The sequence below is a fragment of the Sinocyclocheilus grahami genome, unplaced genomic scaffold (assembly GCF_001515645.1).
Source record: "Sinocyclocheilus grahami isolate Dianchi unplaced genomic scaffold, SAMN03320097.WGS_v1.1 scaffold175.1, whole genome shotgun sequence".
Taxonomy (NCBI): domain Eukaryota; kingdom Metazoa; phylum Chordata; class Actinopteri; order Cypriniformes; family Cyprinidae; genus Sinocyclocheilus; species Sinocyclocheilus grahami.
Genome location: NW_015505354.1, coordinates 672,314 through 698,567, shown reverse-complemented (window position 1 = coordinate 698,567; position 26,254 = coordinate 672,314). Strand labels below are relative to the sequence as shown.

Here is a 26,254-nt window from a genome sequence, read left to right as displayed (position 1 = left end):
TTATTTGTCTATTTTTAGCCCGTTAAATCATTCCATAACTCGCCTTAATGTCTACACCAATCTTGCTAGTGTTACTATTGTTTTGACACATTAATGGTTTTCGCTTGTAGAAAACCCCCGAGAATGAAATGTAATAGGCCTACTATCAAAATACCAGCAGAGAAGGCCAAGCTCACGGTTATTATTAGGCTTTGTGTTGTTGACAACCATCTGGATACAGGATTAGACCACAGGATTTAGTGTTTGAGGATGAGGATCATGATGCTTCTGCCCATCTCGGAGATTGAGGAGCACAGTGTGGAAGCTGGAGGAGCTGAACACGCAGCGCCAGCTGAAGCTTGGGCTCTGATCCTCTGGGGTGGGTGGGGCATGACAAAAAAAATTTTCCCCCCTTCAGTCAAGTTCATCACCCATGTGCGCAAGATATACAGTAGGTGGCGGTAATATTCCTAAGGAGTGCACGGCCATTGAACAAAAAGAAGAAGAAGAAGACAACCATCTGGAAGCACACACACACACACACACACACATCCATCCCCAGTTAACAAACTCAAATGCCCTGCACGATTCAAGACACGTCTTGGATATCAGGAAACAAACGCACAAGGCTGATGTTGTAACAGTTATTGCTTGGATTTAGCAAGACGTTGTAACAGAGAGGACGCGCACGTTATCCTTGATAACATCTAGAGATGTTTTGTAAATAAAGGCATCCTGTGAGCGGAGCTCGAGGCCTTTGATCCCAGCAGCGCACTCACGCGGTGGTCTCGAGCTTTAAACCGCCGCTGGGCTCAGCAGCCGCAGCGCAACAATAGCCGCAGCGATACTGGGGCGTCGCTCAACGCGTCTTTTTATTATTATACCTGATACAGGATGTAAGTTACGAAAACCTCTTTGCTTTAGAAACATGGAGACCAAGACTCGGGAATTGGTGAGTAAATTAGTGGAGACGGTTTGCTTTTTCCGACAGCTAACGTTAGTGGGATAGACATGGCTAGTCGGTTAGCCTGTTCAGCTAAAGCCAAGGCTCAGTTCTCAGTTTTAAATGTCTCTTTGATTGATACGAGTCAGTAAATGCTGAACTGACAATGGACAGATGCACACTGTTATATGAATTATTGTAATTATGTAGTTTAACAAGGGACCACAGTCGGTTAAATATGATGACAGAACAGCTAACGTTAACAGTAAAGTAAACCGTTAGCTAGGCATTGCTGTTACAGTGATGCTTGTGTCAGCTAAACCTCAGGACATACTAGTTTAAAAAGACAAATTTCCCTTTTAGCTCTTATGTTGTGTAACTTTGTGTGTGTGTTTTTTGTGTTTGTAATAGTTCAAGATTTTGGTTGTTGAAAGTGATGTTTTTCTTCACAGGATTTGTGCTACTTAGCAGCGTTGGGTATATTGCAGTTTTTCAAAGACGAGTATTTTTCACAAGGGTTTTTGCAACTATGCCTTTTGCATCAAATGTTGTCTTTTTGACAAGATAAGGTTAGATAAGAAAGCTTTGTCATTGTACAGGGCATCGAAATTACAGTTTGTACTCCGTGTCAGTGATAAGACAAAATATAAACATAAAACAACAACATTAATGATAGATAATACAAATTATGTATAAAAACTTATTCTGTTTAACCTTGTAAAGCCTAACATGAAATAATTTATTCATCTAATCTTGTTTTCTTTTTTTAAATGGAAATTTATTTAAACTTTAGACAAAATCCTTTAAAAAAAAATTTTTTTTTATCAAGTTTTTCATGTTTTGTATCATATTTGATACATCATGCTTGTCTGGCTCGTATTGCGTGATAGTGAGAATATGGAGCGTATACTTTTTTCGAGGAGGAGAAACATCAGTTTAATTCAGAGGCTCAAACTGAACAAAAATAGAGTGGGGGTTCAATACATTGTTTTTGTAAACAACTTTGAGTCAATTAATATATTATTTGTATATAACCTCTTATAACAGTTTCCTCCAGTCAGACTTTTTAAGCTATGAGTATGCCTATGCGTTCCCCACCACTCCTGCTGCAAGGAAATGCATAATTTTATTATTGTGAATATGTTCTTTTGAACGTATTTTTAATATAATATAGGTTTAAGGAGGTTTAATTAGTAGTCTAATGGCCGTGATCCCGGTTGGTTACTGCCGCTTCCGTCCAGCCAGCTGCCAGTTTACTCTTACTCCCTGGCAGGTCACGTGCCCTGTCAGTGGCGGCTCCTGCCAGTCAGTTGAAGATTGAACCCCTACTGCAAAAATATGCAATTGGGTGTAGATGTTGTTATTTATATGGCCTAAAATAAAATTCTGAGACCTGTAAATCAGAGAAGTTTTTTATAACATTATAGCAGACTAATTGCTTAAAGTACATACAAATATAATTTGTCACTCTGTATCTCCCAATATGTCTTAGTGAGATTATATTTAAAGGCTTCATTTAGTTTTATGATCAAAACTCTATTGTTTTAATTCTGGGGGTCAAAACATATAATGCGATGCAATACAGTGATGATTGAGAAATGTATAAATAAACATTATTAACGAAAAGCACATAGAAGGTTGTGCACAACAAGTTTTACAGCAAACTTTTGATCATGTTGATAATTTAGAGGTTTTAGAAGTGAATGTATCCAGTATGATACGGTAGGCTTTTTAGAATGAGGTTCCATTTGCTTTGTCATCAAAAACATTTTTTTTTTTTTTTTTACAAAGCATTTGTGTTTGTCTACTGTTATTGTTGTTATTACTCTGAACTTTCTGCAACACATTTTACAGATATCCAGGTAAACAATTAGTTTTTATTAATAATGAGTTCTCACCATCTTTCTAAAACTCACAATATTATGACAAAGTACTAAGATGAAACCTGTAGATGACAATAGATTAATTCACGTTTATATAAATATATCTAAATGTTTTAGAAAACTCATTGAAAAAAATCTAAACATTCTGTTAGTTTACCTGGATATCTGTAAAATGAGAGATATCTTATAAAACATTAAACTGTGCTGAATGCATGTCAGGGAGGATGACACCACAAATAATAAGGCAATAAAATAAATACAGTCAAACTATTTTTTAAATGTATTATAGAGTGAATGTATATGCTTTCTTTGTTTGTGTTATTTGTGGATAATTCCACATTTATTGTTTTTTTTTCATTTTCTCTATAGGTCTCCATACTGTGAGCAAGTCCAACCACCCTCCAGTAGTTTCTCCATCTTTTTCTCACTTTACCCTTTGTGGGTGGAGGACAGGATGACTTCTCACATCCCGACTGTCCTGCTGCCTGTCTTCATGGTTCTGATACGTGCTACTTGGGCAGGAGACTGTAAGGGCCAAAGACAGATTTTGCGGGGTGTCCCAGGATATGTCACAGATGGACCGGGAAACTACTCTGTGAATGGGAACTGCGAGTGGCTTATCAAGGGTAGGTGTCAGAAACTACAAAAACAAAGGGTTGATGAATGAAAGACGCTTCATTCGCATATAGTAGGATTTAAATGAATGACTGTTTTGATTGTAATTCCAAGCCGACATGAAACGAGAGTATATATATATTTTTTAATTCATGTTATTGATCTTATTGTGAACAATTTATCCAGACATGCTTCATTTTTACAATTGACTGTAGCCATTGACTTTCTATAGTATTTTCCCCCCCCATACTATGGAAGTCAGTGGCTACTGTCAGCTGTTTGGTAAATGATGTCAGAATTTTCATTTTTGGGTGAACTATCTCTTTAATTATTTAGACAAATCAGTATATTTGGTATTTCACTATTTGCTGCTTTAATAACGCGAGAGCTGAATGATATCTTCTGCATACTCATGATATTAGTAATGATGGCTTGATTAGTAATTTTTACTAATACCAATTTCAGTAGCTGAGTGACCATGACCCTTCTCTCAATTTGAATATTTATTACAAATGTCTTCCTCTTGAAGGTGATAATGAGACAAGTATTTGTATGTTTTTTCTGGTTGTAATGAGAACTCTTCTGTATTCCTTCAGCTCCCAGCAGAAACCATCGCATTGTGCTTAACTTCACTTTTATGGAGACGGAGTGCACCTATGACTATCTGTTTGTCTATGATGGTGAATCCTACCAGAGCCCCCTACTGGCAAGTTTAAGTGGCACCACTCTACCACAACCAATTGAGGCCAAGTCAGGTAAGGTAAGGCAAAAGTATCAGTTTATACCATCTGTTCAACTGAGCCTATGAGCCTTATTTTTAAGGAATCAAAATGCACTCCCTTTCTTTAAAGGGGTCATATGATGCGATTTCAAGTTTTCCTTTCTCTTTGGAGTGTTACAAGCTGATTGTGCATAGATAAGATCACTGAAGTTGCAAAGACTATAGTCTCAAAACCAAAGAGATATTCTTTATCAAAGTTAAGACTCTGTCACGCCCCCCTAAAACGGCTCGTTCTAACACGCCCCCACATATCTACCTCACTATGTGGAAATATTTGCATAATGCCGCCCAAATGTTCACGCAAAGAAAGAAGGCGTGGTTTCAGTAACCGCAGTTAGTGTTGAAGCAGCCATGTCAGGGAGACGCTGTGTGTTTCAGTGCAAAAGCAAAAGCACTTTATTTGGCCTTCCGAAAGTAGATGCATTTAGGAATCTTTAAGATTACTTACAACAGAACAGCAATGCATTTTATGGACGAACGTTTCGTGAACCTAGGAGAGGAGGTAATTCAGAATCAGCTACTGTTTTGTTATTAGTCTAAGTATTTGCTATTGACTGTTCAAATGAGGAGTTTTGCGCATCGTGTGTGTGTGTGCGTGCGCGCACACGCGAGAGAGAGAGAGAGAACGGTGTGTGTGTGTGTGCGCGTGCGCGCGCGCGCGAGCGAGAGAGAGAGAGAGAGAGAGAGAGAGAGAGAGAGAGCGAGCGAGCGAGCGGTGTGTGTGTGTTGAAGAGTTCTAAACTAACGCGCTGTCTTCACTGTATCTAACGCACACACACTGCACGCACGCTCAAGGCTGATTTATACTCGAGCGTCAGCAAGTTCACTTTGAGTGCGCGCAACGTTGTTTCGTGTGGCGGTGTGCACACCATTTTTTTTAACTTTCCGCGAGACTCCGCTTCCGAAGATGCATGAGTTCAAAGCGACTCTAGCTGAACATGCACGTCTGTGCCAGCATTTGTGTGAAACAAGCAGTTTGGTGTTAAGTGCAGTCACACACACAGATCACGCTGCGGCCGAACTCAGACATTCAGGAACAAACTTTTTAGCGCTGCCCCGCAATTTTATCAACTAAATAGCTTAATCGCTCAAGAGCTACATTATCTTTCTCAACAAGGAGCTGGTAGCATCATTGTTTCTAAAGGAATTAAAGCCATAGCTTTACTGTTAATAGAGAAACGCGGCAAAACGGTGGTAATTCATACATACACAGTCTCTCTCTCTCTCTCTCTCTGTCGTAAATGAACAGTTGATGAATCACACTTTTCTGAGAATAGACTTGAAGTGGAGATAGCTAAGTGGTGTTTTCAGAAAGAGAGAGAGAGAGCGGTGTACGTACGTGTGTGCGCGAGAGAGAGCGCGAGACACATCACAGTGGAGTCAGCTGTCTTAACCGTGGCTTGTGTACAGCAAACACATATTCATCACTGTGTCTGTCACGAGACTCTGTTCCCCTTTCAGGCTCTGTCTTTACATTTATTTTGAAAGATGAAGCTTGCGATTATGCTAAGGGGCATTACATTTCCGACGAGCGCTTGCGGTGTTCGGCCAATCACAATGCACTGGGTCAGCTGGCCAATCAGAGCAGACTGTGCTTGTCGGAAGGAGGGACTTTGTAGAAAACTAAGCGTTTGAGAGAGTCGGGGCATAGAGGACTTACAATAATGTACAGTATTTAAAAAATAATGTGTTTTTTGAACATTAAAGCATGTCAACATATTCTGTTACACCAAATACACAAAATAATGATCTTTAAAAAAGCATCATATGACCCCTTTAATGCTCTTCATTCAATTAAATTGTGAAGATAGGAAGTTCATTGTTAGGTTTTTCCATTTCTCTCAGCATGTGTACGCCATTTTAATAAGACTATGAGTTATAAGAAACTATGTCAGAGCTCGACTGATAGACTTTTTGCTCACAGTCTGTCCCTATTTTTCCCACAGTCATTATAACTTGTTCATCTTCTGTTGTGGTATTTGCTAGATGTTGCTCCATCTCTTCAGCGACGCCAACTACAACCTGTTGGGCTTCAATGCCACCTACATGTTTTCAGTTTGCCCTGGGGACTGCGGTGGTCACGGGCGCTGTAACGTAGCTACTGCCCGCTGTCAGTGTCATCAAGGGTGGGGAGGAATGGACTGCAGTACCCCTCTCTGCTCCCAGGTCTGCACACAACATGGCCATGGTCATTGTGATAAGGTAGGCAAAAAGGGATGCTCTTCATCATGCATAAATTAGGTATAAAAAGTTGTTTTGTTGTTTTAATGTCACTTATTGACTCCCTCTTTTGATCACAGAGGGGTGAGCATTGTATCTGCAGCCCTGGCTTTGTGGGACAGAACTGTCAGCTGGGTCTCCGGGACAACAGTGGCGCAGGGCAGTGGTGGGAGGTGAGCCCAGGTGATGTTAAAGCAGCCCCTCGCACCGCCTCTGCTGGGGTTTACCTGGCTTCCACTGGAGCAATGTACATGTTCGGAGGTAAGATAGAGGTTTTTCAGTTAACCTTTCCCATTACTGACTGATCATTAATTATTTATCATGATCTGGAATGTGAGCAGCTATTTGACATGTTTTCATGTATAAAAACCCATTTATATGGTGTGATAATAATATTAAGCTTAATACTGTATATTATAAGGACAAAGAAATTTAAAAAATTTTATTTTATATTATCAATCTGCTAAATAAGTTTGCTCGAATATTATCTGTAAAATATTAACATTTTATTTTGTTTATACAGACACAAAACATTTTTATGTACAAACAATATACATTTTTTCCACCTTAGAAAAGCAAAAGCAAAATGGAATAGCAATATAAATTTTGTAAATGTAAAAAAAAAACATTACTGAATTAATATCTTATTTATGGGTATTAACTTAAAAAAAATACTAAAAAATACACTTTGTAAAAAGCTAATTTTCCTCTCAATTTTATACTTATTTTGTAAGATTTTACCAGAAAAGATTTTTGATTTTTTAAAATCATATGTTAATTTACAGAATCTTGTAATCCTGTTTGTTTGGTTTTTATTTTGTGTTTATGTTACTCTTGTATTATTCCAGCTCAGTTTTTCCATGAAGATAGCCTTAGATGCTGACATGGCAATAAAAATAAATAACTACTACTCCTCCTCTCAATTTTAAAGCCTCAGCTTTAATGTGTACACTTGTGGAGTGATTTATTTCAACCCTTGGTCTTTATTTACAGGGTTTGATCTGAATAGAGCACTGGAGGACCTTGTTGTCTACAATTTTTCGACCAATAATTGGGAACAGAGATCATATTTATATAGTCCAGTAAGATTCTTCTTCTTTTTTTTTGTCTTATGCATTTATAATGATCTGTTTTCATTTTAATGATCCTCTAAATAATAATTTCTTTGTATTAGGCTCCTCGACATTCCCACATAGCAGTAGAATGGCAAGGCAACATGGTCATCTATGGCGGTGAGCTTGCCAAGCACTCATTGGCCAGTGATGTCTGGGTGTACCGTGCACAGCAAGATGACTGGCAGCAGCTAGGCCAATCAAACACTCCAGGGGCACCAAGGCTGGCAAATCATGCGGCAGCAATAGTAGACAACTATCTGTATGTTTTTGGGGGTGAGTAAATTTTATTATTTTTTAGTGGCGGATATAAAAAAACAAACTTGACCATTATTGTAATTTTGTTAATAACACATGCAAAGATCATCAGCATCTTCATCTCTTCTTTCCTTTCCTGGCCTCTGTCCCCTAAAATTAATAATTGATCAACCTGTCTTTTCAGGAAGGACAGAGGAGGACATGTTCTCCTCATCACTGTACCGGTTCCGGTTGTGGGATGGAGTGTGGGAAGCAGTTCAGCCTACAGGCGGAAAACCACCTGCTACTGCAGGGCACAGCATGGTCTACCATGCCCCTTCCAAAACACTGCTGGTATACGGGGGACACAGACCTACCACAGCTAGGTATGTACACTTGTGTGTGTTGTGTAAGCTGAATATATAGTACATTGCCGCTGCGTGTTTGTTTATATCACAGTAAAATGTAAACCGTTATATCCCAGCTCTTTATAAAAAGTTTGATGCATGAGAATGTCCACATTAATTAGCTTTTTTTATTGCACTTTTATTTGTATACATACAGTATACTCATGTAGAGCTCTATGTATATATTATATAGCATATTTCAACTGCTTGATTGCTTGTATCATCACAAAAGTGTATTATAGCCCAGCTCTAATCTGCTAAATACGACTGTAAGGCAGGAAGATATTATAAACATTAACTTCATGATTTTCTGTAAAACTGCTTTGAAACAGTGTGTATTGTGAAAAGCACTGTACAGATAAATTTGACTTGACTTGACTGACAGCTGGAAATGCTGTTTAAAATGACATTGAATGGTCCTAAAACAAAATGTTGGAATGTGTTTGAAAACACATAGTTGGAAATGTGTTCCTGTAGTGTAGTTCATAAGGAAAAATCACGTGAATAAATTTAAGATTGTAATCTGCTACTTGGAATCTGACAGTGTTCATTGGTCTGGCTTTTTTTTTTGACGTTTACATTTTTAATCCTGTCTCAACCAGGTTCAGTGTGCGTGTGAATTCAACTGATGCTTTCCATGTTGAGAAACGGTTTTGGACATCCTTCCGTTCACGTTTTCCTGCCAGTGGCCCAAGGGAGAGAGCATTCCACTCTGCCACCATCATCGGCAACTACATGGTGGTGTATGGTAAGTAGCAATCGCATTGACATAATAGCAGAACTACAGCCAACCTCATTGTGTCTGCAGTTTCATTGAGTGAATTTAATGTGAAAACTTTTATAGCAATATTAATTAATGGAGATCTGTTTTTCTCTTAGGAGGGAATGTTCATATCCACTACATGGAAGAGAAGTGCTATGATGAGGAGATCTTTTTCTATCATCTTGGTTGCCATCAGTGGGTGTCTGTTGGAGAGAGCCTCAGTCAGCGTAAGTGTATATTTAATGGTCAGAGACAGAGTGAATCTGTTTGATGTGTTTAGAGAGGAGATGAAGTTTGATGATGTATGCAATTGATGACCCATGATTCCCAGAGGATTTGTTGCACGAGTAACCGGAGAGCCTGTAAGAACTCATGTTCAAGATGCTTCAGTCTGACTGGGGGCTTGTTATGACCTATTCTTGAGAGGTCATTTGTTGCGTAAATTCCCTTGTGTCTGATGCAGATTTGCTGGCCTGCAGCTTTTAAACAGGTGACTTGATGAGAAGTAAAACTGCCCTCAGAAAATGTATTTATTTTTGTAAATGTTGTAAAAAGCTGACATAGGTTTGGTACACCTTGTAGTGCCTGTCAGGATTTTTGGCATTATGTTTGGTTTGCAAGACATTTTTCTCGAAGTTGGTATTATTCTATAATGATGCTTCAGTTCAGCCCTCTAGAATATTGTGCATTTCACTGAGGGATTCTTCTAACTCTTCTAACTGTACTACAGCATTTTATTGTTTCTGTGCTTTTTCAATCAGTTATTTACAACATTACCAGAATCTACATGAATATTCCAAGTTTAGCTCAATCAGCAGTTGATTACCTCAACAACAACAAAAAATTTTTTTTCGACCTGCCTTTCTTTAAAAAAAATTCAGGGTTGAAATAAGGCAATTACAGTGGAAGTGAATGACGTCAGTTAAATTATACAGTGCTTCAAAAGTGTAGCCACAAGACATAAATATTATATGTGTACATATACCCTCAGAGCTACTGTACAGAGCTTTTTTAATTATTTGTGCATATTATTTGTTCTCTGAAATTTTTTCTGTGCTCTTATAGGAGTTTGGTCAGTGAGGGGCCGATATTCCCATGTTGCTGCTGTCATGGAGGGACGAGTGCTGCTAGTTGCTGGCGGTTACAGTGGGGTTGCCCGTGGTGAACTTGTGGCGTATAAAGTACCGCTGTTTGTAAGCAGTGACCCAGGAGACAGGGTAATAACTTTAGATAACGCGTTTTCCACACAAGTTTTTTTGTTTTGTTTTTAAAACAAGTCTCTTATGCTCACCAAGGGTGTATTTATTTAATCAAAAATACAAACAGTAATATTGTGAGATATTATTACAGTTTAAAATAACTGTTTTCTATTTTAATAATTTTATATTTTAAAATGTAATTTAGTCTTGTCACGGAAAAGCTAAATTTTCAGCAGCCATTACTCCAGTCTTCAGTGTTACATGTTTCTTCAGAAATCTTTCTAATATGCTGATTTGGTGCTCAAACTTTTATCATCAATGTTGAAAACTGCTTAATATTTTTGTGGAAACCATTATGCATTTTTTTCAGGATTCTTTGATGAATAGAAAGTTCTAAAGAACAGCATTTATTTGAAACAGGAATCTTTTGTAACATTATGGTTTTACTGTCACTTTTAATCAATCGTCCTTTCTGAATAAAAGTATTAAAAATCATACTGTGTATGTGTGTGTTTTTCTAACAGGACACAGTATGCGCTGAAGCTCCAGATGAAAGCTTGTGCCTCAAGAATCCAGAGTGCAGTTGGTGTGAGGGTCGCTGCCGGGAGTACCAGCCCACCAACCCAGTAAATCTTCCCCAGTCTCCTTCATTTGCATTTTGCTCGCTCTTGATCACTAATGCCTCTCTGATGCTAGCTCGCTTTTTCACTTGTGTCCCTCCGTCCATCATCTGATTTGTGTGTGTGTACAGTGTGGCAGCACGGGATGTCTGGGCTTGGCTCGTTTTTTGTCAGACTGCCAGGCGTGTCTGGTGTTCAGTGGGGTGCCAAACTCTCTGCCACGAGTTTCTGGGGTATTCGGCTGGTGTGTGCAGAATGAGTCCTGCTTGCCTGTTTCAGGTAAAGAGAGAGGAGAGAGCAGACTGTAACATGATCGTTAAAACGACTTAGATATGTGACCACACACTGCTCAGTAATTCTTTATTTCTAGACACTTTTACAGTCGGTGAAATAACGTGTTACTGAGTGCCTTGTGTTTGTAGATGACTTTTAGCAGTCATGCTGTGTTAATATCTGTGCTATGTGCCCTTTAATGTCAAGTGACCTGTGTGTGTGTGTAATCCTTTGGCATATCATGAGTAAATATTGTGCACTTTGACCCCTGGCAGAGCGCAGTGCATGCCGCGTGGACCAGATCTCTGGGGCGTACGGCTGGTGGGGGGAGCGCACGCGTTTCCTCACCTCCCTCCCCTCCTGTCGCACCGAGAACTATGTCCCGGGACTGCACCTGCTCACCTTCCAGCATCCACGCAATCAGTCACAGCCTGACAAGGTACGACAAGTTCAATCCTGAGCTCTCATGACCTTCTATTCTGCAGACACTTCCTCTCTTCTGTGTACCTGCTCTAGGTATCATTAATTTTACTCCATATATAACATTTGTTTCTGTATGTTTACACCCTCTTCTTGTGACTTCACTTACAATAATCAGTATTATTTTAGTATCATCGAGACACTATTGTAGTTTGTATTAAAATGTAGAATTAGTTTTTGTTTTTATATTTTGTTTTCATTATAATTTTATCTGAAGGTTTAGTAGTATTGTTGTTTTTGTCATTTTTATTTCTACTGTGTGTATATAGTTTTTATTAATTGATTTCAGTTTTAGATATTTTAGTACATCAAGTTAGTTAGCTGAAATAAAGTTTACTTTTTTTTTCCAGATAAATCAAATTTTGTCAAGTAACAAAAGTTTATTTTATGGTTTTAGTTTAAAACTACTATAATGACCCTGGTAATAAGTTTTCAATCTTTAATTTCTACATCCAGATTTTGTTTTACTTCTGTAAAATATTTGTTACTGTAAACCCTTCCTCTGAGCACCCCACCCTGCGTCTGCTCTCTTTCTCTCTTTCTCTCTTACACTCATGCACTCTTCTTCATAGGTATCTATCCTGCGCAGTACCTCCATCATCCTCAATCCCTCTACAGAGATGGATGTGACACTGCAGTTTCGGGGTTTTATTCATCCCTTATGGGGCGCCACTCCTCCTGCAGCGCCACCTCAGGAAACTGTTGCCATGTGGGCTCGAATTCAGAAGCTCCACTTTACTGCTCAGATGGCTTCTGGACCCAACTCCCTTCAACTGGTATGGGATATCAAAAAATCAGGTTTCCTGTTTTAGACAAGAAAGTCGTGGCGTGAAGTGTCTTGAGGCATGTAACTTGCTAAGTCTCTTCTAAACCTTTCTTCCGTGCAGACGGATGTGCTAGGAAGGTGGTCCGCTCAGGAGGAGAAGGAGATCCGTATGCTATCTCGGCCGGATGGTTCCCGTCTGTTCCAGAATCTTACACGAGGAAACTGGTATCTGATCCAGGCGGAGGGCTACCTTAATAACTCCGCATCAGGGCAGACTAGTGAGATGGCTCTTACCTGGAACCGCACAGCTTTACCTGGTGGCAGCGTAAGTGTTTATTACCTAACAAAGCAACTTAAAAGGAGACTCTTATTCATATTGTGCCTTTATTCATTAGGCATGATTTTTTTATTTTTATACAATTTTAGGGCTCCAACTAGTGTAATACTAGTGAAATTTCATAATTAAGTGATTTCAGAAAAACCTTTGAAACAGTTTGAAAGCAGCAGAACTGTAGTAATCGTTGTTTAAGTCTCATTTAATTTGATGTTTTTATAAAAAATATTTTATGAAAATTAAAAAATTATGTATTAAAAAAATTATATAATGAATTATACAATGAGAAAAATTATTGCAACCTGACTAATTATTTTATTATTGATGTTATCCTTAGTTCCAGCCCTATAAACTTTTTAAGTGAGCTATAATATTTAGGTATTATCATATAATGCTGTTCATTGCTCTTTTTCATTGTTTTCTAGGAGATTTCTTTCCTGTTCCTCGAACCCTTCCGCTCCAATTCATGTTCAGAGTACCGCTCATGTTCGGCCTGTCTGTCTGATCAGTCGTGTGGCTGGTGTACCACCATGAACCTGTGTTTTCTGCGCTCTGACATCAATCAGCAGCCCTGCATAGACTCGCAAGGAGAAGAGCGCCACCTACTGCTCAACCCTCAGCATTGCACACTGTGTGAGGAGTATAGAGACTGTGCCGCTTGCACTCAGGTACTGCATCCACATCAACATGTCTGAAAGACTGCCATGAGTGTTTTGATCCAGAGCAGCATGCAGTCTGTTTACCAACTTTCATGTTCTGTGAGGCTGCAGTGGAGTTTCTCTCATGTCTGAATGTTTGTAGGACCCCTACTGTGAGTGGCAGATCAACTCCAGCAAGAAGGGAGATTATCTGTGCAGTCGCCGTGGGAGATTGGAGGGGTCTATCCGGGAACCAGGAGGGTGTCCTAAAGTTTGCAACCAGTGAGTTTGAAGTGATAAATTTGCCTATGAATTATTTGGTGTATGTAATATTTGATTTCAAAGACTTCAAAAAGATATCAACTTTGGTTATTTTTTTATTTACCATCCTCTTTCTCTAACAGGAGGTTGACGTGTGGAGAATGTTTGTCTAACTCCAGTCAGTGTGCATGGTGTGAATCAGCTCAGTCCTGTTTCTACTTTGCTGCGTACCTCACAAAGTTTCCCTATGGAGAGTGCAGGGACTGGTATGACAGGTAGGTTAGTGCAGCTTCTGCTAGGATTTTAGGTCATTTGTCTGATAAAAGCTAATGAAATCCACTATGTAGTTCACATACACTAGACACTTATAGTGTTTAATAATTAAAACTGGATACACTGCTCAACTGAAGAATAAAATATAAAGGAAAGCTGAATTGTCTGGTGTAAGGCCATGATTTGGCCAAAAAGCATACTTTTTTCCTATTGCATTTGCAGTTTGAACATCTCACTTTTAACATCTCATATTTGCTTCTGCTTAGATGTCCAGGAAAACAAAACAAAACAAAAAGACTAGATAGTTTACCCAAAAATAAAAATTATTTACTCAGTCTTGTGTAATTCCAAACCTGTATGACATTCTTTCCTCTATGGAACTTAAAAAATATATTCTGAAGAATTTTGGTAACCAAACCCTTTAGCTTCCCATTAACTTAATTGTATTTTTTTTTTTCATTTAATGGAAGTCAATGGGAACTGAAATGATTTGGTTACCAACATATCATCTTTCAAGTTCCACAGAAGAAAGCAAGTCAAACAGGTTAGGAACGACATGAGGGGGGAGTAAATGATGACAGAATTTTACGGGATTCCTTTGTGCGGTTTAAACTGTAAATGACTGGCTGAATAATTGAAAATAATTTAAGTCAGGCTGAGAGACCTCTTTAAAAATTTTAACCATCACAAAATGAACAATCAATGGACATGAACTTTAGTGTCATTGTTTTACATTTACAATGTTGTTCTTTTGGAACCCAGTCAATATGAATATAATTATAATAATTTTTTTTTATTATTAATATTATTATTGTTATTATAACACCAATTGTCAGAATTAGCAATATATTACAATTGAAGTAATAATAATAAATTACAGTATAATAGTAATAATAATTTTATTTCTTAATTGCTTTTCCTTCATTAGTGCTTTCTGTATTATTCTGCATAGCTTGTCATTGCTTTTGAAAATTTGAATTTTTCCTCTTTCATCTTCTCTCTCTCCAGTGTTCACTCTGTCCCTCAGTGTAAGCAGTGCTCTGCTCTTGCAACCTGTTCAGAGTGTCTGCAGACGTTTCAGTGTGGCTGGTGTGGAGACTACAACAACCCCACTATCGGCAGGTAGGATAGGAACGTGTCTGTGAATACACCAAACAACCATCAACTTCGGTGAAAATGACTTCTGATCACAATGTTTTCATTATTATATTACTTCCTGCCCCTCTGGTTTTTCACAGGTGCTTGAGAGGTGACTGGGGTGGAATGGATGACCCCTTGGCTGTTAACTGCAGCATGGCTGTATCTGAAGTGAAAGCCAGCAGGTAAGATTAAAACATTTTATACCTAGTGGCTAAATTAATGTGTCATTTGATAATTATTTGATTTACATCTCTTCCTTCGTCCATCAGCCCTGAGCCTCAAACTTTATCGCCCCCTCGGTTGATGGAGCTTGAGATGGAGATGGAGTTGGAGCTGGAGCTTCTGGAAGGGATGGAAGGAGACGGAGATGCCGTTTGGTCCTACCCATCCTGTCCGGATGTGGAGGAGTGTCGCTTGGGCTTGCATACCTGCCATCATTCTGCTACCTGCGTCAACACCCCAACCTCCTACGAGTGTCACTGTGAGAGGGGCTTCCAAGGAGATGGAGTTCACCACTGCAACCAGACGTGAGATTTTCTGTTACACTGTTTGCATGGGTAGATGTGTTTCTTTAGAACCTCCAGAAGTTATTACAGCTCAGGAATAATCATAGTACATCCTTGTAACCTATAATAATGTTCATGCTCTCTCTTAAGATGTTATAACGAGTGCCGCCAGGGCCGGTGCAGCGGGAGTCCTCGGTTTGAATGCGAGTGCTCTTTGGGTTGGACCTCTGATCCAGCCACTCTGGTGCTGAGCGGAGTAGAGTGTGATGTGGATTGTGGATGTAACTTTCACAGTACTTGTATTACGGCTCCAGGGATCTGTGACCAGTGCCAGGGTAAAGATCCTACTTGTGTGTTTACCCTAATTTCTCTATCTTTTTAGCACTAAGCTATATTTTTCTTTCCCTTCTCAGACTGGACAACAGGGCCGCACTGTGAGCACTGCAAGCCTGGTAGTTTTGGCTCTGCTTTGGCAGGGGGTGAAGGCTGCATTCCCTGTCAGTGTAATGGCCATGGTGATGCTCTACAAGGATTCTGCCATAACCAGACCGCCCAGTGCTACTGTACCCACCATACCCAAGGCCCACACTGTGAGTCTTGCCTGCCCGGATACTATGGAGACCCCAGGTAAGTCTGAGAATGAGCTCTGTTTATTTGGTGAGGGAGGTATCTTCAAATTTGAGGGCAAATGAAAATATGATGTAAACGAGGGGTTTTCATTAGGGGGTCTGCTGATTATTGTTTGATCTCAAAGTTAAAGGGAAAGTTCACCCAAAAATGAAAATTGTCATCATTTGCTCTCCCTCATGTTGCACCAAACCTATTTGACTTTCTTTCTTCTGTGGAACACAAAAGAAGATATTTTGAAGAATATTGGTAACCAAATAGTTGCCGGTCCCCATTGACTTGGGATTTTAGGCCTAATCTTTTATACAATATGTAACATTGAAATTCACATTTCTCTCCCAGGAACAATGGCACCTGTTTCAGGCAGTGTCAAGGTCGCTCTGTTCTGCTTTCCTCTTCCTCTTCTGTACCCCTTTCCCTCTCCTCCTCTCTGGGGTGGCATGGAGCAATCGGTGGCCATGGTGGGCTCTCTCATTGCCTGTGGGTCCTCTCTGTGTCCCAGGATTTGGCGCCATGCATGCCAGGGCAGTCATGCCCACCCGTGGCCCTGACCTGGCACCCAGATTCACATACACAGTGTACAGTGAGTAGATTATTCCACATCATTAATCTGTCAGTTACTGTCAGAACAGCATATACAATTTAGTTACCAGCAATATTGTGACCAGAAATGTTTGCATTTCTTTATCCAACAGAACTCATATGTTTATGTATTTGATGGCTTGCCACGATTCCTCAGCAATGGTGTTGTGCACTCTGACCACAACCTTATTGGAGCATTTTGCGGCACAACGAGAATGGAGCCAGTTACTGTTGAGGCTACATCAGGTACTTGACAAAACAAAGGACTGAATAATTTTGTTTTTCATCACACACGAAGCAAAGTTAGCTATGACTTTCAACGTGCCAACATAGTTTTATATACTGTCATTATAAATTATGTGATTTCTTCTCCTCTAGGGGTGGTATCTGTGTATTTTGAGGCAAATGTTACCTCAGGACGTGCTCAGGGTTTTAATGCCTCATTCTGGGTGAAGCGATGTGGAAATGGAAGTTCTGGAGAGGGTACAGCCATTTCACTCGAGTGCCAGGCAGGAGCTCAGTGCGTAAACGGGCTCTGCGAATGTCCCCGTGGTTTTGGTGGTCCACAATGTGACCGTCCTGTCTGCCCAGGGAATTGTGGAGCAGAGGAAGGCAGAGGCATTTGCAACATGGTGTGTGACATTCTTATTGAAGCCAGTTAAATTGTTTAAGAGCATAAGAAGCTAACTAAAATGCATGTTAGGTATGTCCCACAGTTCTCATCTTACATGTTTGCATATATGTTTACAGACCCTTGGCCTGTGTGTGTGTATAGAAGGCTGGGCTGGATCAGACTGTTCTTCTATCTCCGACTTGGACACCATGGTTTGGGAAACACTGCTTGACACTCAGCTGTCTGTGGTTAGATTATCTTTTTCCTTTAAGACTATAGAAATAAAAGTCTCTGTTCTTGCAAACTCTCTCAGTTTTCGGTTTCATTTCCTCCCACAGAATAAGGCACACAGGTTCCTCCAGAGGATGGGTCATTCTCTGGTGTCTGGGCCACAGGGCACTCTTTGGATGTATGGAGGCCTCTCACTCTCAGAGGGCATCCTGGGAAATGTTTACAGGTATATTCTTGCACATTTTACTTGAAGTAAATGTTTTGTTACACAAATTTTTATAAGAAATGTTTATATATATATATTGGTCTAGGTATTCCGTGGCCGATCGTCGCTGGACTCAAATGTTGACCAGTTCAGTGGAGGAAAATTCAATGCCCTTGTCCCGATACCATCATGCTTCTGCTCTGGTGTATAATCATGACCCATTTTCTGTCTCCCAAGCAGCCACTCACAGTTTAATGTTTGTGGTTGGTGGGGTCACAAAGAAAGGTGTTGCAAATGACACATGGTGTCTGAACCTCAGCAGTCTGGTGTGGAAGCAGTATAAGGTATTACGTGTTGAATATCCTCACAGTGCTCTTGTGCTCCTCTTCAACCGTGTTAAGAGTGTTAACTGACAACTGTGTTTAGAGCTCAGTGCTTCCCCCTGTGGCTGGACACACTCTAACTGTGCGAAGAGGCTCATCTGTGCTGCTGATTGGAGGTTACTCACCAGAGAATGGCTTTAATCATCATTTGCTGGAGTTTAGTCCTCAGTCTGGGAACTGGACTATAGCTCCACACACTGGAACACCCCCTACAGGTAGAGATGGAACACTGCACTTTTTCTGTACTTAGGACTAGCACAGTTGGGAAATTTTGTCTGACAATTAATTGTCTTAGAAATAATTTTAACTATTTAATAGCTTTTTTTGTTCACTTAATGTTTAAAGCTAAATACCTGTACACATCAAGAAGAAATAATTTATTGAAATTATTTACAATAAAATAGGTTTTCTTTAGGCTTTATGAATAAATGTATAGTATCACATTGTAGTATACACTACAGTTAATTAACACTTTTATTTAGCAAGTATGTATTCAATTAATCAAGTGACAGTAGAGACGTTTAATGTTACTAAAGATTTCTGTCAAATAAATAATTCCTATTCATCAAAGAATCCTAAAAAATAAAACAATCACAATCTCTGTTGTCAACATTAATAAAACAGTTTTTTGAGCAGCAAATCAGCATATTAGAATGATTTCTGAAGGATTATGTGACACTGAAGACTAGAGTAATGGTTGCTGAAAATTCTGCTTGGACAATTGTAATATTTCACAATTGTTATTGTTTTTCACAGTATTTTTGATCAACTTATTGCAGCCTCTGCGAACATAAGATAATTCTTCCAAAAACACACACACACAAAAAAAATCTTACTGACCTCAAATTCTGAATACTATTCAATGGTATATTTCTATCCTGAATTCTTCACTTTCTTCACTGATAATGGGCAAATGTAACATTCCTGATTCAGTTATTCTTTTTCTTTTACCTTTTCAGGTCTTTATGGCCACTCAGCAGTTTATCATGAACAGACTGATGCTGTGTACGTGTTTGGTGGTTACCGTTTCCACGTTGAAGCTGTAGAACCTTCAGGAGAACTTTACAGTCTTTATTACCCCAATCTTACTTGGTCTTTACTGGTGCCCTCTCAGGGAAACAAGGTAACTGTAAAAACAAAAAAACTAATGGTGGTCAAAATGATGAATATACAAACAATTTGGCAGGTAGATGACACAAATCATCTCTTTCTCCAGCCTCTCTCTCGTTTCTTCCATGCGGCGGCTTTAGTGAAGGACACCATGGTAATTGTTGGAGGCAGGACGGGGGAAGAGGATTACAGCAACACAGTTTCTCTCTATCAGATCAGCTGTAACACATGGATACAGCCAGGTAACAGTTCCACATATCTGGATACAGTATATTAATTATGCACTTGGAGACACTAGTCTGTGCTTACTGACAGAATGGTGTGGTCTTGTACCATTTTTCTAGTGTCCTCGGTGGGTGAACCTGTAAACCGTTCAGTTTCCTTGGCGATGACTGGGTGGGGTGGACGCCTGTTCCTGTCTGGAGGTTTTAACGGAGTGACGCTGGGGCGACTTTTGACTCTTTCCTTGCCCAGCGACCCCTGCATCCTGCTGCCCACCCCTGAGTCCTGTAACAGCAGCACTGGTAGCTGTGTGTGGTGCAGAGGTACCTGTGCTTCATCAGACACTGCAGAAAGGTACTACAGGAACTAGTATCATCTTTATTCACAGTAGGCTACTATGGGTACCAGAAAGTTTTTTTCTAAATGACTATCTCTTCTTCTCTTTTTAACAGATTGGGTTGTGCGATTGGACAGTCTACCTGTTCTCCTACTCCTCGTTCCCCTGATCAGTGCCGCCGACTCAAGACCTGCAGTGAATGTCTGGCCCGTCATCCTAAAACATTTTCCAGCCCTATGCAGGTACGATAATTACATCACAATCCAAAGTACTCAATTTGTGCAGTATTTTAAGACAGAGCTAATATGCTGAGTAAATGCACTACATAGCCAAACAGAATCTAAAAAACAGATTTGACTAGGCTTTTTATGTCCAGTGAAAACAAATCATATTGTGTACAGGATTGTTAAAAAATCTGTGGTCCGTAAGAGGAACAAAAAAGATGAACATTTTTTTTAAAGTCTTTTATGCTCACCAAGGCTGCATTTATTTGATCAGAAAATACAGCAAAAACAGGAATATAGTGAAGTGTTATAACAGTTTAAATAACTATTTTCTATTTTAATGTCTTTAGAAATTATTTTTTTATTTCTGTGATGGCAAAGATGTAATGTCAGCAGCCATTACTCCAGTTTTCAGTGCCACATGATTTTTACTGTGATTTTTGATCACTTTTAATGTGTCCTTGCTGAAATGTTTTTTTTAAAATGATTTCTTTAAAAAAAAAATAACTTTAAAAATGTTGACCCCAGCCTTTTGAACAGTAGTGCACATATGGCCAAACTTTCTAAGATCAATAAGATCAGTAGGAAAGGTTAAAACTTAGTTAAAGCCGATCTTGTAATTAAAAAATGACCTGAAATTCTCTTCGTCTTTCAGCCTGCTCTGCAGTGTAAGTGGTGCACAAACTGTCCTGAGGGAGCATGTATCAGCAGCTCAGTAAGTTGCACATCGGAGCATGACTGCAGGATAAACCAGAGAGAGATCTTCCTCTCTAGTAACTGCACTGAGACCAGCTGTGAGGCTTCTGACTGCCCCAAATGCACAGCTTCTGGGAAATGCATGTGGACACGCCAGTTCAAACGCACAGGTGAGAGTGGCCACACAATGTGCATGATTCTGCGGAGCCCCTAAGGGGACATGCTGAAGGAAAAAATATATTTCAAAGCTTTTGTATTTGTTCTCAAAACTTCAGCATTCTCATGCAAAAGTATTATGCTCCCTTAGAAACTTTGTGTTCGCTTGAAAAAATGTTGAAATATAGGTTTTCCTCTCACCTCATATCATTTCCATCACCATTTTTGCACTCTCTTGCAGAAATGTTGCCTTCCCCAAAGAAACAAATCCTAGAGCCAATGCAAAGTTTCTTGGAGAACACACAAGTTTTGCCAATTTAAACATCTCTTTATATGAAGGCCAGCAAAAACAGCTTGTGTTAATGTTTTGACTCTTGGTTTAAACATCCAGGTGAGACCAGGCGTATCCTGAGTGTGAACCCAACTTACGACTGGACGTGTTTCAGCTATGCCTTGCTTAACGTGTCTCCCATGCAAGTGGAGTCCTCTCCACCAATGCCTTGCCCTGAACCCTGCCATGAAATCAAAACCTGCAGCCAGTGTTTAAGCTCCCGTGGCTCTGATGGAGGTTGGCAGCGCTGTGTATGGAGCATGGCACTGCAGCAGGTAACATTTTCATAACGCTTGTTCCAACTTGAAAACGTTCTAAAAGAAGTTCGACCTGTAACCTTGTCACCTGTCCTCTTTTTATCTCCAGTGTATGAGCCCCTCCTTTGTTCCATTGCGCTGTGAGGCGGGTCAGTGTGGCCGTTTGCTTGCGGATGACGATTCCTGCTCTCCCCAGTGTTTCCAGCTCTCTCAGTGCTCCCAGTGCATTTCCAGGCCACAGTGTGGCTGGTGTGCTGTCCGTGGTGGAAACGGGGCAGGACACTGTATTCAGGGAGGACTGAATGGTGCATGTCTTAATATCTTTCTGCAGATTAAGCTAGTGAATCATGTAAAAATGATGACACTGAGTTTATGATTAAGTAATGAATAGTGGAACTTTTTAGAAGGCTAATTGTTGAATGGTTTCATTTGGGTACAATCAGTTATTCATTGTTGCAGAAATGACAGGGACAGAGACTGCAGAGTGAAATGAGAGACAAATTAGTACTAGTGTGTTGCTATTAACACTAAATATACAATATACAAAATTATTTGAGTGCACATTGCCATGATTTTCCAATAAGAATCAAGCATCTCGGATAGATTTATAGAAAGCAACAGTACACAACCCCATTGCGAACGACAATCCAATTAAAAACAGTACATTTTATGTTTATTGCAAAATCCCATATATTTAAATAATATTTTATATAATTTATATAATGGTAAAGTTTATATAATATTTCTAATTTCTTGCAGAATCATGGCTAATGTATTTTTTTTTTACCAAGACCTCTGCTTCAACAAGCATGAGTCATCGATTAACAACCTTGTAGCTCATAGTAGGTCTGTTTTTACCAGTTAATTTATTAAGTTAAGTTAAGTTATTGTTCAGAAATCAGTTGAATGGGAATTGATTGAAAAGTTGCAAAAAAAATGAATGGGATTTTTTACTTCCAGAACACGACTTTTGTACTCTTATTGTTTTGATCCAACATACAGACAAGACAACTGCTGAGCTGTTAGGCCCCACACATTTATTTGTTTTTTTTATGGAATTAAAACGTAACTGTCTTTCTACTCTGCAGGTGTGAGTGTGGCTTTGTGCCCACAGTGGAACAGTAGCTGGTCCTTCCTGCACTGCCCAGAGGAGGACGAGTGTGCCAATGGACACCACCACTGTAACGTCACTCAGGACTGCCATGATCTGCCTGAAGGCTACCACTGCACCTGCAGACAGGGCTACGTACTCAGCAGGTATATTTAACAGCTTTCATTCTCAAACTGTATCACTGACCTCCCCAAGGCTAAGTAGTTTTTCTCCTCTCGCTCTCTTTTTCAGTGTGACGGGTCAGTGTGAGCCAGTGTGCGCTCAAGGCTGTGTTAATGGGACCTGTGTGTCCCCAGGAGTCTGTCAGTGTCACTTTGGGTTTGTTGGAGAGAACTGCTCCTCACAGTGCCGCTGTAATAAACACAGTAACTGTAAAAGCATCTCTCAGCTGGACACCTGTCTAGAGTGCAAGAATAACACAAAGGTACTGAGACGTTTTGTTGTATATTGTTATTTTATTTTTGCCATGAAAATATCCTTATATTATATATTACCTACTGTTTAAGTAGTTTTTTTTTAAAGAAGTCTCTTATGCTCAACAATGCTGTTTATTTGAAAAAAAAGCAGTAAAAACAACTTTTAAACAACTGTTTACTGTTTTAATACATTTCAAAATATAATTCATGCCTGTGATGCTAGGCATTATTCCAGTCTTCAGTGTCTCATGATCTGTCAGAAATCATTCTAATATGCAGATTTGGTGCTCAAGCAACATTTCTTATTATTATCACAGTTGAAAAGTGGTGCTGTTAATATTTTTTTGGAAACCGTGATAATTTTTAAGGATTCTTTGATGAAAAGAGTTCTAACAGCATTAATTTGAAAAAGAGATCTTTTGTAACATTATAAAAGTCTTTACTGTAATCAATTTAATGATTTAATGTGTCCTTGCAGAAAATTATTTCCTTCAAAAGAAGACAGGCATGACAGGAGTAATACCATGTTTGTGTTATTATAAGACTATAGGTCACCTCTATCTCTTCCTATTTTTTAGGGTCAGCACTGTGAAAAGTGTAAGCCCTTGTTTGTGGGCTCAGCTGTGGGAGGTGGGATGTGTCGCCCCTGTCGTGAATTCTGCAGAGGAAACAGTGACATATGTCTGTCCAAAGAGGAGCATCAGAGGGCAATGGAAAATCCAAAAGACTATCCTCTGGACCGTGAGAGTGTAAGCAATTTTTTGGAAATGGTCTTTTCTTTGTTGCAGGGCCTGAGTCATTCATTGTATACTTTTGCTTCTCAGATCGAACAATGGGCTACAGAGGGCCCTACTGAGGACAGTGCTGTGTGTGTGAGCTGTCAGAACAACAGTGTGGGGGATAAATGTGAGAGCTGCCTCAGTGGCTACTTCCTGCTGCAAGGAAAGTGTGAGAAGTGAGTGCATCAGGAAAGTAGCATTGATTATAATTGTGCTCTGATATTTCATTAGATGTTTGTCATACTTTTAGTGTTCTGAGGTAGTATGCTGTATTTTATTTAACCTGACTGCCAAAAGTTAGCATGTATTTACAGAGAATTGGATAAAATAGCAGTTGGCTTTACAAGTAAGTTAGAGATAAGAAAATGTCCCCAGGTGTAGAAAGATCCAGTTAAACTGACATCAGTCTTTCCATTTTTTTCCTCTTGCTTGTTTGTAGATGTCAGTGTAATGGCCATGCAGACACCTGTAATGAACATGATGGCACTAGCTGTCCCTGCCAGAACAACACTGAAACCTCATCCTGTCTGAGCAGCCCACAGAATGACCGTAAAGAGTGTTACAGACAACAGGTAATGGCCAGTTCGATATAACCAATGACATTTTCCTCTATTTCACAAATAAGACCTTGTATGAAATAATCCCAATTGTGCTTCTTGCAGTGTGCAAAGTGCAAAGATTCATTCAATGGCAATCCAGTTAATGGGCGGCAATGCTATCGGCAGTTCAATGTGGACAATGAATGCTGCTTCGACCCCACATCACAGGTCAACTGCTTCCATGAGCCTAACATCCGCAATCTGCTCAGGGGCCGCACAGTGTTCTTTTCGGCCCAGCCCAAGTTTACTAACGTGGATATCCGCGTCACCATCGATGTTACGTTTGGAGAGGTTGAGGTCTATGTGTCCAACTCACATGACACCTTCATTGTGGAGGTAGACCGCCAAACCGGTGTGCATACCATCAAGATCGAGGACGAGACCACCTCTGCGACCACTTCACGGGGAGAAAAGGAGGTTCCTCTCGCCCCACCGTCACCCATGAAGGTGTTTGCGAACTCCTCATCAGCATTACTCGGCACGCTACAGTCCTCAAAGTCGCATGGGACAGAACGTGAGATACGGGAAGAACGAACTGAAGGTCTCATAACCTACATCACCGTATGGAAGCCACAGACGGTGTTGATTGTACGCGGCGTACGGGACCGTGTGGTGATCACCTTCCCGCACGAAGTGCACTCTCTCAAGTCCAGCCGCTTCTATATTGCCCTGCATAGTGTGGGCACGGATACCCATAACGGAGAGTCCCAAGGCCTCCTCTTTCTACGACAGGACCAGGCCCACATTGACCTCTTTGTCTTTTTCTCCGTCTTCTTCTCCTGCTTCTTCCTCTTCCTGTCCGTCTGTGTGCTGCTCTGGAAAGTCAAGCAGTTCTTAGACTTCCGCCGTGAGCAGAGACGCCACATTCAAGAGATGACCAAGATGGCCTCTCGCCCATTCGCTAAGCTCACCGTCTACCTAGAGCCTGAGGAGCCGCAGCTGGTTTACTTACCCTCGGCCGGAGGGGGCAGCACTGTGTCCCTGGCCCACGTCCGGACAGGCAAGCTTGGTGGCATGGTGATGGGTCAGAGGGGACGACCTGGGGCTCTGTCCTACAAACATGACCCCGGCACAGGCACTGTCACTCACCATCACCACCATCTTGCTCTGAGCGGAGGCAACAACGGGCAGCACCTTCCCCTGCACTACCTGAATGCTCACCACTACGCACCGAGCTCTACGGCCAACCCGACCTCGCATCACCACCACCATCATCCATCCTCACACGGCAGCTACCAGCATTTCTGCCGCTCCGACCCCTTCCTATCCCAGCTCATGGGATTTTCATACTCATCCTTCAAAGTTGGGCCAATCACTCTGGAGCCCACAGACGACGGGATGGCAGGGGTGGCCACTGTGCTCATACAGTTGCCAGGTGGCATCCTTGCTCCCAACCGGGCTTGCTTGGGTTCGGCGCTCGTCACTTTACGGCAGAATTTGCAGGAGTACTGTGGACACGGAGGAGCAGGAACACATCCCGGCGCCGGGGGTGGCCGAAAAGGCTTGCTGGGCCATCAGCATCTAACCACCATGGCTATGTGAAGAGAACATATGGGAATTGAGTAGGAAAAAGTGACTGAAAAGGAAAAAACAGTCAAGAGAGTTTTAATGAGAGAGAACAGGAAGGAAAAAGGAAGTTGCAGAGATGTTAAAAATTGTGATCATTTACACACCCTCATGTCGTTCCAAACATGTATGACTTTCTTCTGCGCAACACACAAGAAGATTTTTTTGAAGAACTGTTTTTGTCCATGCAATGAAAGTCTGTGGGGTCCAAAACCAAACAACATTGGACCCCACAGACTTTTTAACCAAACAATTTTGGACCCCATTGACTTTCATTGTATGGACGAAAAAGCACAGAAACATTTTTCTAAATATTTTATTTTGCGTTACGCTGGTTTTGAACAATATGAAGGGTGAGTAAATGATGACAATTTTCATT

At 40.4% G+C, this 26,254-nt stretch overlaps 1 protein-coding gene across 1 annotated transcript; it reads left to right on the top strand.

The window, feature by feature from the left end:
- Positions 1–487: 487 nt before the first annotated feature.
- On the top strand, positions 488–26,032 carry LOC107593670 (multiple epidermal growth factor-like domains protein 8). Its single transcript, XM_016283511.1, has 44 exons — positions 488–931; positions 3,175–3,431; positions 4,017–4,180; positions 6,188–6,403; positions 6,502–6,682; positions 7,415–7,503; positions 7,596–7,809; positions 7,976–8,156; positions 8,780–8,925; positions 9,057–9,167; positions 10,006–10,157; positions 10,664–10,765; positions 10,891–11,038; positions 11,308–11,471; positions 12,085–12,288; positions 12,400–12,603; positions 13,038–13,280; positions 13,414–13,532; positions 13,655–13,786; positions 14,793–14,906; positions 15,023–15,106; positions 15,194–15,451; positions 15,581–15,765; positions 15,844–16,057; positions 16,400–16,640; positions 16,753–16,885; positions 17,018–17,271; positions 17,390–17,500; positions 17,591–17,709; positions 17,795–18,032; positions 18,115–18,286; positions 19,031–19,194; positions 19,288–19,423; positions 19,526–19,757; positions 19,856–19,982; positions 20,620–20,830; positions 21,208–21,422; positions 21,514–21,709; positions 22,493–22,661; positions 22,747–22,939; positions 23,510–23,680; positions 23,756–23,886; positions 24,150–24,282; positions 24,373–26,032. The coding sequence occupies exons 2-44, from the start codon at positions 3,260–3,262 to the stop codon at positions 25,849–25,851; spliced, it is 8,622 nt and encodes a 2,873-aa protein (XP_016138997.1). The 5' UTR covers positions 488–931; positions 3,175–3,259; the 3' UTR covers positions 25,852–26,032.
- Positions 26,033–26,254: the final 222 nt, after the last annotated feature.